At 27.6% G+C, this 14807-nt stretch overlaps 2 protein-coding genes across 2 annotated transcripts; both read left to right on the top strand.

Annotated features, from left to right (window-relative positions):
• Positions 1–769: 769 nt before the first annotated feature.
• Positions 770–6018, top strand: Bm8933 (Uncharacterized protein; the record flags this gene model as incomplete). The annotated part of the gene is made up of 13 exons (XM_043077733.1): positions 770–930; positions 1078–1238; positions 1864–1997; positions 2086–2193; positions 2532–2651; positions 2888–2947; positions 3254–3383; positions 3726–3838; positions 4295–4397; positions 4850–4939; positions 5103–5205; positions 5525–5569; positions 6009–6018. 13 exons carry the CDS (start codon positions 770–772, stop codon positions 6016–6018), a joined length of 1338 nt encoding a protein of 445 aa, XP_042933667.1.
• Positions 6019–6659: 641 nt separating this feature from the next.
• Positions 6660–13977, top strand: Bm5082 (SNF2 family N-terminal domain containing protein; the record flags this gene model as incomplete). Its single annotated transcript, XM_043077732.1, has 18 exons — positions 6660–6782; positions 7524–7593; positions 7672–7960; positions 8353–8560; positions 8751–8906; positions 9154–9324; positions 9496–9683; positions 9758–9848; positions 10247–10456; positions 10817–10972; positions 11230–11370; positions 11595–11702; positions 12040–12276; positions 12622–12810; positions 12913–13031; positions 13105–13287; positions 13610–13725; positions 13919–13977. The coding sequence occupies 18 exons, from the start codon at positions 6660–6662 to the stop codon at positions 13975–13977; spliced, it is 2814 nt and encodes a 937-aa protein (XP_042933666.1).
• Between the last annotated feature and the right edge of the window lie 830 nt (positions 13978–14807).

Genomic DNA, 14807 nt, shown 5'->3' with positions numbered 1-14807 from the left:
AAAAGGTAATACATTTGTTTAATTTCATTTTTTTTTTTTTTTAAATTTAAAATTTAAGAATTGAAAATTGTTGCTACTAATTGATCTCACCCATTGTTTTCTTTCTTTTGGGATCTTTAAAATATCCTTTTCTGCTACTACGAATAAATCGAAATATATGAAAATTATTATTCTTAATTAAAGGGAATTATCATCCCTTTCATATTCATTATTAATTAGAATGAATGATCATTTCAGTAAAACAAATTAAAACTTTTTTTTTTGAAATGTTTGAATTGAATATAAGAAAGTGTTGACATTTTTTCTTTTTTTTTTTTTTTTTCACTTGAGAAAGAAGTTTTTTATTTACAGAAATACAGTTAAATTTAAAAGTGTCAGCCTATTTCAAGGTATTTTCTTAATACTTTCTTAATAATAACTTTTTTAAAATAATATTTGAATCTACCAAAAAAGCTCTGAAGCATATATATATATATATATAACGCAAGAAATTAGGGGACAATTTTTAGTTATCAAATATTATAATGAATGTAAATTAACAGATAATAAATTAAATTTACTAGCAAAACACCTGAGATTAAGGTATAAGAATGTGTTAAATATGAAGGAAAAGTAAAATTTCATCTTAATAATTAAATTAAAATTTGATTCATATCATAATATTTAAATTTGAAATTTGATTTATCGTCTATTACTTTCCCTTTTCACCTTTTTTAAAGTAAGTGTTTCCATTAATAAATCAAAAATTAAATGAAAAAAGAAAATAGAAATGATTTTGTATTATTTAATAAGTACATTTCTAGGTTGCTGTGTATCATCGACTTCATTATTATGGATGATTATCACATTATTTATCTTTTTTATTATTTTTGCCATTTTGGGCTTACTAGCAATTTGGCTTCTTTGTGCTTATTATCGAAGAAAATCAAGGTTAATTTGCATAAATTGCATAATTTTCTCAACAACTGAGAAAACTTTTCATAGTTTATTATTATTATTATTTTTTTTTTTTTTTTTTTTTTGAGATTTCTTTAAATTGATTCTCTTTTCTGAAAATAAAACTGATTGGAAATTTAGGAAAAGAATGGAAAAGGAATTACAGCATCGACGAGAAGATAAAAATCAGTTAAAACTTGATATGTTTCGAAAAAAGCAACTTGATATACAGATGATGACAGCAATAAGAGATACCAAAATTGGCTCAAAAGAACATCCATCATTTCGTTCCAGAGAATTAAGTATGTTTAAATTTCTTTAATCTATCAAAAAAAAAAAAATATTATAATTTGCGATAAAAATGAGGAAAAGAGTAAAAGAACCTATGCTACTCAAATTCTGACTATTTATTTAAGAACTTAAAAAGCTGGAAAGACATAAAATGTACTATAATTTATTTTTTTTAATCATGAGAATTTTTAAGATTTTCCTTTACGAAAAACACTCAATAAAATAGCTATCTATATAAGTAATTATTTGATGTAAGTAAGTAACCAAATAAGAAAAAAATTTAGAATTTAATAATTACAAAAAGATATCTATAATAAATAATTTCAAACTAAGAAATGATATATATTCAAAAATTTCCGTAGATCTTATAAGTGACATATACTGTACGCTAATTATGAATATGCTAAAATATCTACTATTATTATTAATTAGGAATATTTGTAAAATAAATAGAAAAAATGATTCCGTCTATTCAAATAGCTTAGATTAAAAATATATTGAGCAAAAAAAAAAAAAAAAAGAAGCCACCTCTTATATAATATATTAAATATTTTGAATAAAAATTTTATGAGCTTAATTTATCATCCATTCATTTAGCTGCTAATAAAAGTTAGAAATAACGATCTGTAAATTTAGTGAATTCTCAAATGTCATTTATGCCATATGCTCAATTGCAAAAGCCTGAACAATATCCAAGTCATTTACCGCCTCAGTCAATCCCATCAACCTTACAAACTACAGCAATTGATAAAACTGCAAAGGAAATTGAAGTAAATTATTATTTATTTATTTTTTTTAAAGCAGTAAAATCATAGACTAACTTCTTAAAGTTTAAATATCTTCGCTGTTAGTTTTCAGGATTTACAACTTTTACCCGCTTCCACAGCAAAAACACCGTCTCAAAAAACAGAAAAAGATAAACAGCTCTCAACTGAGAAAGATTCTCAAGCAACCGGTGAAAGTGAAGTAAAACATTACCTAAAACTTTTTACCTAAAATTTGAAATTGAGCACTTATGATATTTATTTAGAAGCATTTCTTTAAAAAACCAATTTTTTTTTTTCCGGATTATTAGAACTATTTATAATGACATTCTCGTTTTTCAATTGCTACTGAATGCTGAATACGGTTATATGAAACTTTATAAAAAGAAAAGTAGAATTATTCATTTATTGCTAGATAATCCAAATAGAAATATTTTTCATTTAACATTTTTAATATCATCATAATCAGTAGCTAATACCGATTAATATCTTTCATAAATAAAGTACAACTTCCTTTAATAACTTCTACTTCTATTAAAGGTTAAGGTGAAAGATGATGAAAAGCCTCAATTTCAAGAACATGAGACTGACGTTTCAAACGAAAATCAGTTAGATAAATGGAAACGAAAGAAATATAAAAAACGGAAATCCAAAACGGAGGTATTCTCAATCAGTAGCTTAATTAATTTAAGCAAAGATTCTGTGATTGAATGTTTTATTTATCATTAAAAGATTCAAAAAAAACCTTTTGAAAATTTACAACATTAGAATGTAATGTATGAAAATTAAATATCCAAAAAATTTTCAAGCAGAAATTAATTTCTAATGATTTTGATTATTATTTATCATTAATAAGAAAACTACTAATAAATATATTACAATAACTGATAATTTAGAAGAGAAAGACTGGAAAATCTGATGATCAAAAATATCGTCAAACAACATCAACGCAAAAAGTATGATTTAATATTATAAATCTAAACTATGCTATTATCAATTGATGTTATCCTTTCTAAGGATATTTCTCAGATAAAATTAAATAATCTCTTCTCTATTAATTTATCATTTTACTAAATTTTAACACTTTTTTCAATTTTTTTTTTTCAAACATAATTCATTCAATTAACCATCAAATATATTTGAGATTTCGAAAACAAGATTATCACTTTTAATTAACATTTAACTTAAAATTACTTTAATTCTAATTATTGCCAAAGAATCTGTTATATCCCGCATATCTCACTTACTAGTGAATATTTTAGCCGGAACGATATCATCATCAAATTCAACCGGATCATGTTCATGAATGGATTAGTCGTGTTGCTCGCTCAACAAGTCCAGTTCCATATTTTTCACCAAACAAGCGAGTTCTCCTCATTCCTGAACTATCCGGTAAATCGTAATCCTTTCTCAAATTTATTCATAATATTGTAGTTGTATGTAAATGAGCTTAAAATATATTCAATTGAATTTAACAAATTTCAAAGTAAACCATACCATTTATTTAATTTTTAAATTTTAATTGTTAAATGAAATGAAATAGTAGTTCAAATGTAGTGAATTTTTTTATCATAAATAGATATATGTACAAATATCATAAATATAAATATATAAATACATTTATTGATTATAATACATATATTTTTAAAATCGATGAAGTGATTTCCCCTCCCCCCCAAAAAAAAAGAAGTGAAAAAATTAGCTTTTTAAATAAATGGCGAATAAATTTCTCAGCAGAAAATTTGGATGATACAAATGATGAAGAAAGTGATACGGAAAATAAAAGTTCATTGGATGAAACTGGAACAAATATATCGGAAAAATTATCAAATTCTCTATCACATCCTGTTTGTCGCATTTAAAATTTGAGATTTCAATTTTGAATTTTGATTCAAATATCAATTGTTGTTTATATCTAATTGAAGAAATTGATTGAGTATTAGTTATAAATACAAACGTCCATGTAAAATTATTTCTAATCAACAAATATATCCGTCAGTGACACCATCTAAGTGTTATTAATATTCTCAAATAATTCAAGTAATACTTTAGTAAAACTGTATCAAATTTTAATAATACCTATTGTACATTCTGTGAAAGTTTTAAATTTAATAATTTGTAAATTATAATTATTGAAAATTGAACTTAAAGGTATTTATATTTGCTGACAAGAACAATCGTAATCGTTTTTTTTTTTTTTTTTTTTCTTTTTTTTTTAAAAAAAATGTATAAATCAGAAGAATAGAGAAGAGATTGAGAAATTTTTAGTTAAAACTACTATACATTCAAGATTCAAATTATAGAATACAATGATGGAAACTGACGTAGAAATATCAACCGAGACGAATGAAGAAAGTACACCAATGACGCCAACGCCAATTTCTGCTTCAGTTAATGCACCACCAAGTCTGTTCAATTTTCATAGTTTTAAGAGAAATTTAACTTTCTGTTTAATTGATAATTAAATTTGCATGCTAATGAGTAAATGACAGATTGAGAAAATATGTTAGATCGTTATCATTCGGAAATGATGATTGAATTATCATTCAGTTGTGCTAAATGAAAATTAAGTAAAATGAAAAGCAAAAAGTATTAAGCAAGAAATAAATGAATTGTCATTGTGAAAACGTATTCAATGTCTTTTCTTAAATTTAGACATTTGTTTTTTTGAATTATTTAAAAAAGATATGGAATAGAGTACTGATAGTTTTGAATTACCTGAAATATTAAATGGAGTATAGGATAGTTTAAAATATAACAAAGATTTAGAGATAATTTAGTTAGAAATTTTGCTACTGCCAATTTGACCATTTAACACCATTGTTATTGAATTTGTTAGAATCTTTCTTTTTTTTCAGGTAGCACATTTTTGGATGATCAATCGTACTGGAAAAGAGAAAACAAACAAAGAAAGTATTTGAAAACGGGAAATGAATCAAAAATAATAAGTAAGATTTTGAAAAACCTTTCTTTAATTACAAAATCGTTATACGAATGGAATCGATTTCAATCAATTATCTCATTTAGCTTTTCATTATAATCTATTATATTAATTTTTTCACTGTAATCTATTATATTCAATTTTCTATTATAATTTATAATCTATCATAGATGATGGAGATAATATAAGTAAAAATCCAACAGAAAAAATATTATGGAAACCACCGGATAAACGAGCTGAAGCAAGGTTTAATCGAACTCTTGAAAATCCATGGTAAACATTACTATTAAGATAAACATCAGAATACTATCAAATTATTAGGTTTATCTACCGGATAACCGGATAATCAACAATAAGCATTGATAAGTATTCCTTCAATCAGTCATATTTTTGCTAATTTGAATATCCTTAAAAAACTTTCAGATTTATATTTCTTTCCATATATCAACGCAGCACTCAATTGTCATAGGAAAAAAGTTATCCTGTCTGAGTGAAGTTTTATGAATAATATAAAAAAAGAAAAAATAACTAAGGAAATTTCTGTTACGAATGCTTCATCATAATCTTTAGTTCTTACATCATTAAATTTAAGGTTTAATACAGTGCCAACTGTCCATTCAACAGTATCTTACAACAGGTAAAATTTCTACATAATATATTTGATGTAAAGTTTGCTTGAATGAGCATAAATTTATCCATTTTATTTTTACTTTTATTTACTAAATATTAATCATTCCTTTTCTTGAATTATCCTTTTCCTGAAAACAGTAAGTTAGTTTTTGTAAATGAGAATTTTAAATTATTACTATATTCTCTAATTTAATGTGTTACCCCTACACAGGTGTGCTTATTCATCGTAAGAGTCTTTTTAGCTGCGAATTTGAGTATAACTCTAGTGTAACTCTACAAGTTATTATGAGTAAGTAATTTAGATTGGTCTACTCATGATAATCTTTCATACTTATCTAGAATTAATTATGAAAAGTTTGACTAATGAATAGTATGCATAAAATTAGAGCAAATGACATTTATAGATTATCAATAAACATATCTCCGACTGACATCCAACATTTCAGAGAGGAATAATCAGTTGATGTTATCAGCTATGAAACAACAACTATATCATCTTACACCATTGTTATGTTGAATCCACTTAAAAATTGGCTATTTTGTTCCAAAAAATAAAATAATAAAATAAAAAATATTTGCAACAAATAATTTTGAAACAAATAAAAGTGTAAAAATAATTTTGATAATTGAAACTACAAAGAAATCTTATGCTATAAGCTATTTGTGTTTAATTTCTTACTCTATCAATATTTGCGCTTCATTTTTTTCAATGCAATTTTAGCAAAAAAAAAAAGAAAAAACAAACGTCTCGTGTCATTTTGAAAAGTTCATACTAAATTAGCTTCAATTTCCAATTATTTCCTATCTTTTATCCACAAATTTTCATATCACAAATGTAAAATAAACAAAATATTACAACAATAAAATTTTCATTTATTTTAATGAATAAAATGTGAAATTTCATAATAATCCAAACAATGTGATGTAAATAACACAGACCACTTGAATTAGAAGTCGTTATTATTACTTGGAAATAATAAGGCACCAGTTGAAATTAACGGTTCAATTTTGTAAATTGTTTAATTCGGGTTGGAAAAAAAGAGAGAAAAAAAAAAAGAAACTAAGATAAGGTGAGAGGGAGTGAATATTCATGGGAAATGAGTACCGCGGGATCATTCGAAGCTATCACTGGGGAAAAGCGTCGTGTGGCTCATCGACCCAATGAATCAGTGAAAGATGTCATACGTGGGTTGGCTTTTAAGAAACAATCCGTTGCACAGGTCGCCTGTTTTATCCTTTAGAAATTTTAAAATTGCAATTTTCTTCAAAAATTCTTAATTTTACTAAAATGGTTGAAGAGGAAGTACGAGTTTTTTATTATTTATTGTTGCAATTTTTATTAAAATTTTATCAAGCAGTTTTTATAATTTTTATCGAATCCTTTTTTTTTTTTTACTAAATGGAAGTAAAAATTATAAATCTTGTACAAGAATTTTTGCTTTTCTCTCTTTGATTTGAAATTACGGGAATGGAAGTGAAGTTTCGATTGATTTAAGAATCAACAAATCTTTTTTCTTTCTTTATTTTAAAGAGGACAAAAACAAGTTTTTTTTTTTTTTTTTAGAATTTTTGATTTACATCATTTAATCGAAAATTCCTTGTCGAATATGGAAAACTACTGAGATCACCATATCTTCTATACTGAAGATGGTTTTCCTTTGAAATTTACCAGACCTAAATAAAATGTACATAGCAATGGAACTATCGTGACCGTATATGTCCATTTATGTTAATTTCTTTGCATGAGTTTAACCGCGTATAGTTATTTCAAAGAACTGTTAAGAGTATCACTCAAGGGTTCAAAGGTTATCCTATTAATAGCTCGAATGATCTTGATGATTAAATTGTGATCATTCTCGGATAGATTGGAGATGGATTCATTTTCTGAATGTTGAAGGACTGTGTATCTTCCTAAGAAGCTAGTTATTTTATATATGATATTATAACGACTTAATTTATAGATGGTAAATTTGCTGACATCAAAGAATGGCAGAAAGGACAGTCGAGTACAGCTTCAACATGGATCAAAAGGTAAAGTTTTATTAAGTTTCATAAATCCACTAGAAAAAAATGCTTTTGTTATAGGTACTATACAAAAATAATTTTTAGAAGTGAAAAAAACACGACCATTTCATCGTAGCCGACGTTTGATGTCATCCTCGGAAGAGGAGGAGGAGGAGGAAGAAGAAGAAGAAGAAGAAGAAGAAGAATTAATTGAAAATGGATCAGATGATGAGGATTTGAAATTTTTGGAGGCACCACGCACTACTACCAGTTGGAGAGAACAGAGTTCAGATGCAGAAGCGGATGAGGATAAAAAAGAATTATCCGAAGTATCTTCAAGAAGCCTCCGAGCTATACCAAATATCATGCAGAAAGATCTAACTTTTGAGGAAAGGTGAGTATGATTAATTTTTTTTTATTAGATTGACTAGTCATTTAAAATGAAATTTGGATATCTTCTTGTCAAAATGGCTGCACAATTTCGGAGAAAGAATCGCAAACAAGTAATCCAAATTATTGGTATCCTGTTGTGTAGAAGATAAATTAAAAATCTAGTCGTTGGAAAAGTATGGACTGATTTCTTCTAATCAAATATTTGTCAAAATTATTATACAGCAAGTAATTGTTTTATGTGTATTTAAAGAAAACATGTTTCAGAACAAACTGTTTTGTTCGTTTTTTTTTTTTTCTTTTTCTTTTTTGTTATTGCTTAAAGCTTAATACTTTTGATGTTAATTATAGTGAATGAGATTATTGAGTGTTTTAGTAATTTCTTTCATTTTTAAGGCTTCAAACGTTAACAGACAGCGAGTCAGGTGATCAAAAAACGGATGAAAAAGAACCAGTGAAATGGTTATGTAAGCCACGATTAAATGGTTTTTTGAAACAAGATGATACACATGTAGCCACTCAACCGACTACAAAGAGAGGTGGACGGAAGAGAGCAATCATTTCTTCATCCAGTGATGAAAAATCCGAGAGCGGCGAAAAACGAGTAATTTTTTAGTTTTTTTGATGGAACCATGCTATCAACAACCATCACATATTAAAATTTTAGGATGAATTCGGTTGATAATATTTCGAGGTTTTGATCCATCTTATTTGAGTGGATGCTGTAGCATTTCTATCCCTTAGTTTTGCAAAATCTTAAATTAATTTTCAATCTATTTTTTAACTAGTTAAAGGTTCCAATAAGTTTGAAAATGATGGTGAAGAAAGTTAAAAAGCACAAGAAATACGTGAATTCAAGTAGTGAGGAAAGTGAAAGTGATGACGAACATTATGACTCGGATAGTTCGGCGCGAATAGGCAAGAGCGATAATAATAGTGAAAATGGTCAGGTTGGTATATTCAATTAAAATTTATTTTGGATATTTTATTAAGTGTTACAGAGAAGAAAAATTGGTGAAATCACAGTTTTCAGTGCAAAAGTAGTTTCAATAAAATTTGAAATATTTAAAACAAATGAGCGTTTTTGATATTTATTAAACTTAAAGTTAGTGAAGCCGATGAGTGGCAAATATGTAGACGACACAATGGTAGTGTGCTGGGGTTTTTTGTCTTTTTTTAGTAGTTTGAGTTGTTCAGATTGTGCGGCGACGAAATAATCAAAACACTCCATCGATGGTTTTGAAAAATTGTTGTGTAACGTTTTTTAACGAAGCTAATCGAAATATGTTGATGGCAACCCCACGCATAAATGATAAAGTAGCAGATTTTATAATCAACAATCGGCCGTTTCGAGATTATGATGATTTGGTATGAAATCTACAGTATCTTCCTTGTTTTTTGCGTATTTCAATTTTTATAAACTTTTATGTCATATGTTAGGAAAATTACAGTATTTGTGATTATTTACAAATTTCGAATATTCGTAAAACCTATAATGTAACGAAAGAGCTGAAGTTTAAATTATGCAATAAATTCTAGGAATCTCGCCTTTTGCAATGTCCACGTGGATCATATGCTGCTGAGCAATATTTAGACTTCTTGGAAAATCGCAGTATACTGGAAAATATCTTGGATGACTGTCGTCGACATTCAGAAGAAATTTATTCTGCTTTGGATTCGATTAAATCTAAACAGTTGCAAATGAAGCCAAAACTGCTAAGTGAAGAGTGCGTTTTATGGAATTGTAATTTCTATATCATTTTGAGGAAACTTTTTTTTTTCTGCCAATGTTTATTTTTAGGTGCCAACTTCATCCATATCAACAAATTGGTCTGAATTGGCTTATGATGATGCATAAACTAAAACTGAATGCTATTTTAGCTGATGAAATGGTAATTATTTGTTATACTTTAAGGAGGGAAAATATACAGAGAAGGAAGATGTAGTGAAGAAATATTCTTAATTGTTACATATTTTCTGGATGTTATTACCTTAGCTTTAATATGTGGAGTAGTCTTTAAAGACTTGACCTATCATCATTTCCTTTTGATGCAAAGTTCAAAAAGTCTGGTATAGTACCTTTATTGCTGATGCTGATATAATGAATTATTGATAATCTGAAATTATTTGTTATTATTCTTATTAATTTGAAAAGGAACATTTTAGGTATTGATTTATCATATGATTTGTCAGTTTCATTGAAAAAAATGCAAGCCTAACTATATAAACATATATGGCATTAATGAAAGTAGCACGTTATTAAGTTGCAATCATGTGTTGTTTCTTTCAGGGTCTTGGAAAGACGGTTCAAGTAATAGCTTTTATAACTTATTTAAAGAGTGAGCAAATCAAGGGACCACACTTAATTGTTGTACCTTCCTCGACAATTGAGAATTGGCTTAGTGAATTTTCAAAATGGTCTCCGAAAGTCAATATCATTACGTATTATGGTAGCATTGCTGATCGGAGGCAGTTGCGACACATGGCAACTGATAAAAATGTATGTTTATAATGCATTGTTAGAGTTATGAATATAAGTAGTATCAACTCTCGAAATTGAAAATTGGATTATTTCCAGATCTTCCTCACTATTTTAAAAGCGATAAAGTAGAATACATAAAAAGAAGGTAGCTAGAATAAAGGTAGCTTATTGAAAGATACAGTTGAAAATCAATGATGTGAAGCATAGAATTATATCATTGATTTAAAAAGATGATTTACTTTTGATAACAATAAAAGATGATTTACTTTTGATAAAAAAGATGAATAACAATAAAAAAAAAATAAATTCTGATTATCTATGGATTAGGAATACTTTTTATTTGTTTTGAGACACTATCTCATGCTTCCATCTTTACAGATAGATGTTTTACTGACAACTTATAATATGGTTGGATCTAAAACAGAAGATCGGAAATTTTTCAAGCGTTTTCGAATAAACTATGTTATTTATGATGAAGGCCATCTATTGAAGAATTGTAATACCGATCGATACAAAAATCTTATGAAAATTCATGTATGTTTAATTTCATATATTACAGAGGTTTTGTAATACTGTTCATAAGAATAATATAGTCTTCGTTAGTGAAAATAGGTTTGTATTATGCTGAAGCTGTCGTATTTGGTGTAACATTTAGTGAGATATTTAACTTGTACTGTGCGTATTCGATATTTTAATGCAAGTCGGATAAAACCTGTTTAAAAAAAAATAAGTAGGTTATTGGTAATGTGGATTTATGTTTGCTCGGAACAATTAATTGAAAGAAATTGCAGGGTGAGAGGAAAATTTTAATTACTGGCACACCTCTTCAAAACAATCTTGTTGAGCTAATTTCATTAATGTACTTTACAATGACGAAATTGTTTACAAAATATTGTGATGATATTGGACAACTTCTACAACAATTTCAGCAGGTTTTTTTTTTTTTTTTTCATCTTTCTAGTGTTGTAATTTGAATCATTTAACTTCTAAATGGCTTACGTTATTCAGTCATACTCTTCTTGAGCAGAATTGCAGGTGTTAAACAAGCTTCTAAATAAGCTCTCTGTTTAGATTTCACTTAGTTTATTTATTGAGCGTTTAAAGGTGATTTACACTGTGCATAGTAAAAAAGTTTTCATATCTTGCTCTTTTAAAGAAAATACCTGCATTGGAAGCCAAAAATGGTGCACTGTATGAAGCTGATAAAATTGAACAAGCAAAAGCAATCTTGAAGCCATACATTTTACGAAGATTAAAAGTAGATGTATGTTTTCTTTTTCTTTGAGAATTTTTATTTACTTTAGATATCTTGGTAAAATTTCAAGTGTTTGTAAAAAATGATTTCAAAGCGTCTTGTCATTTTATGTTGAAAGGGATATGAAAGAAGAAGAATGTGACAAAAACGATAAGAAAATGAATAATAAAATGATTGAAATTATTTTACTTACTCTTTGTTTAACAAGTGCAAAGAGGTAGTATTGTTGGAAAGTGTTCCTTTCGTAGGACTGAAACAGTTCAAATAAGTGACTAGCTTATTGTAGAAATTTTTGTATTTAACGGACGGAGTTTTTTTTTTTTCTGGATTTAATCTATTTTTGTAGGTATTGAGTTATTTACCAAAGAAAAAGGATCGTGTGATCAAGTGTCAGATGATTAGGGAACAAAAAGAGATCTACACAGATTTGATACGTGAGTTTCGTTTGCTAGAATCGAATGGTGAAAAATACACTTCAAGCCCATTAATGCAATTGCGACAAGTGGCCAATCATCCTTTATTATACAGGCGGTTATATAATGATGATAAAGTGATTCAAATTGCCGAAGTTTTGTGCTCAAAGGTTGATTTTCAAATTTTCATTGGTTTGTAATGATGCAAATGTTGTGTATATTGACAGATTTCCGCATATAATCATCGTTGGAAATTAGAATTCATGTCGTAATGATTTTTGAACTAGGCACAGCATTCAGGATTTACGCGTAGGAATTGTTTTGTTTTAATTCATTCCCCAATTTTAATTAATCTAAATTTTAATTAAAATTGAAATTTAATATTATGAATATTCGTGTTTTGATTCCTATGATGGCGAGAACTTTGGAGGTAAACGAAATATCTGTCATTCTGTTACTGTTGCATTTTCTTTTTGTTCAACAGTTTAGTTACATTTTTATTGTTATTCTTTTAGGAAAATGAATACCGTAAAAAGAAATCAGATCATGTCGCAGAAGATCTTGCTTTTTTATCAGATTTTGCAATTAGCCAATTATGTTCAAAATTTACCTCGACACAGAAATTCATCCTCAATGAAGAGGTCGCACTTGAATCCGGAAAACTTAGGGAATTGGATAAATTGTTACCTTCGATCAAAAAAAAGGTGATTTGCAAACAGCTATAATTCTGATCATAATTATGGAATGATTTTTCCTCCTCAACTACACAAATAGGAAAGTTGTACAATCTGTATGTAATCTTGCAGGGTGATAAAGTGCTAATATTCAGTCAGTTTACATCAATGATGGATATTCTTGAAGTATACCTCAGATTGCGTGACTATCAATATTGCCGTCTAGATGGCTCAACTCCGGTTATGGAAAGGTATGTATATTGAAATTTCTTCACATAGTTCTTGAATCTGTTTCGCTCTTGTCGATTATTATCAAGTTTTTAGGCAAGATGTGATCAATGAATATAATTCATCGCCTGATTTATTTGTCTTCCTATTGTCTACGAAAGCTGGTGGTTTGGGTATCAATTTAACTGCAGCTAATCATATCATATTGCATGACATTGATTTTAATCCATATAACGACAAACAAGCAGAAGGAAGATGTCACCGTATGGGTCAAACGAAGTATGTTGTCTGTACCAGATTTCGTTTGTATTCAAAAAATTTCAAAAAATCTTAGCATCAAAAAACCTCATCATTTTCTAGTTTAGTGGTAGAATTTGAAAATGTTTTCAGTAATCCAAATTAACATTTATTTTCGGATCATTTTATTATGTGAATAGAAGATATTACTCTAATAATTTAACATTTGAATGAACCTGTGAACATATCCAAAGATAAAGATCTTAAAAAGGTGACATTATATTTCTAATCTAATTGTACTAGTGATATTCTAAGGTCTATTATTATTTGTTACAGTGAATGTGGTAAACAGTTTCTTTTGCAGAGAAGTTTTTGTTGTGCGTTTAATATCTGCTGATACAGTTGAGGAGGAAATGTTAGCTCTTGCTCAAAAGAAGCTTGAACTTGAGAAAGAAGTAACGGGTGCTAGCACAGCAGAAAGTAAGAAATTTTCATTATTTTAAATGGATATGTTTGAAATAAATTTAAAACATCTATTATCATTTAGGCAAAAATGTGAATGAAATGAAACACCTTCACTGGTTGTGAGTTAAATACTGTTTATTTTTTTTCTAAAAAACTTTAAGTGTTTAACGAACTTTCTAACAATTTTTTAAAATTTCTTTTAATTTAGATAGCGAGATGGAAAATTTGATTGTCGAAAAGCTTCTCAAAAAGGCGCTTGCATTGTAACTTCAGCATTTTCTAGTGCATATAGTTCCAGTTCAAATTATTCAGCTCAAAAACACTGGAACAAATACTAGAATGATTCATTTAACATATGTGCATGATTCTCAAGATTCTTATTGCATAATTGTTTATTTGAAATATTGCTTCCTTTTTAAATGTTTGAAGTTTACTCTTTGTTTTTTTTTTTTTTTTTTTTTTTCTTTTTCAATTTATAATTTGCAAAAAGATTTTTCTGTTTGGACAGACACTCAGCAAATGAAGATAAGCTGTAATCATCTCATACCTCTCTAGGTTTTCTAATTTTCTTTCACCTTCTAGTTTCTTCTTTATCTATTCTAGTATCGTAGAAGAATAAATCCCGAATCAATAGAAATTAAACAGTTGCTGCCCAATCTTTGGGAATTCATTTCATTTTATTCCCAAAAACTTCACCTTCATTATATTCGTCGATCATTTCGATACCTAATGGATAAAGTCAAATCTGTTGTAGCAGTTGAAAATTAAATTCGCAAGTTCTTCACTTCAGACTGAAAAACATTGTATTTTTTTGTAATGTAAGTGTACAACAGCTCTGTAATTATATGTCGTTCCTGATTCTGAATCATTTCATGATATATTAGTTGTATTATTTGTGACTGCCGATTCTCTCTAGCTCTTTATGTTCATAATTTTGAGTCCTTTTGACAAAAATTTTTCAAATGTTGAACATTTGAGAGAGAGAGAAAAAAAAAACACTTTAGGATCAATTAGAAATTATACATTTTTACGAGATTTTAAATTTTAGGTAAATGCATAATCATGTTATAAAGATTTTCCAATTGCTTAGTGAAAGC

This window comes from Brugia malayi, assembly GCF_000002995.4.
Source record: "Brugia malayi strain FR3 genome assembly, contig: Bm_v4_Chr1_scaffold_001, whole genome shotgun sequence".
NCBI classification, from domain to species: domain Eukaryota; kingdom Metazoa; phylum Nematoda; class Chromadorea; order Rhabditida; family Onchocercidae; genus Brugia; species Brugia malayi.
Note: the sequence above shows the minus strand (reverse complement) of the source record. Positions and strands in the feature narration are given on the sequence as shown.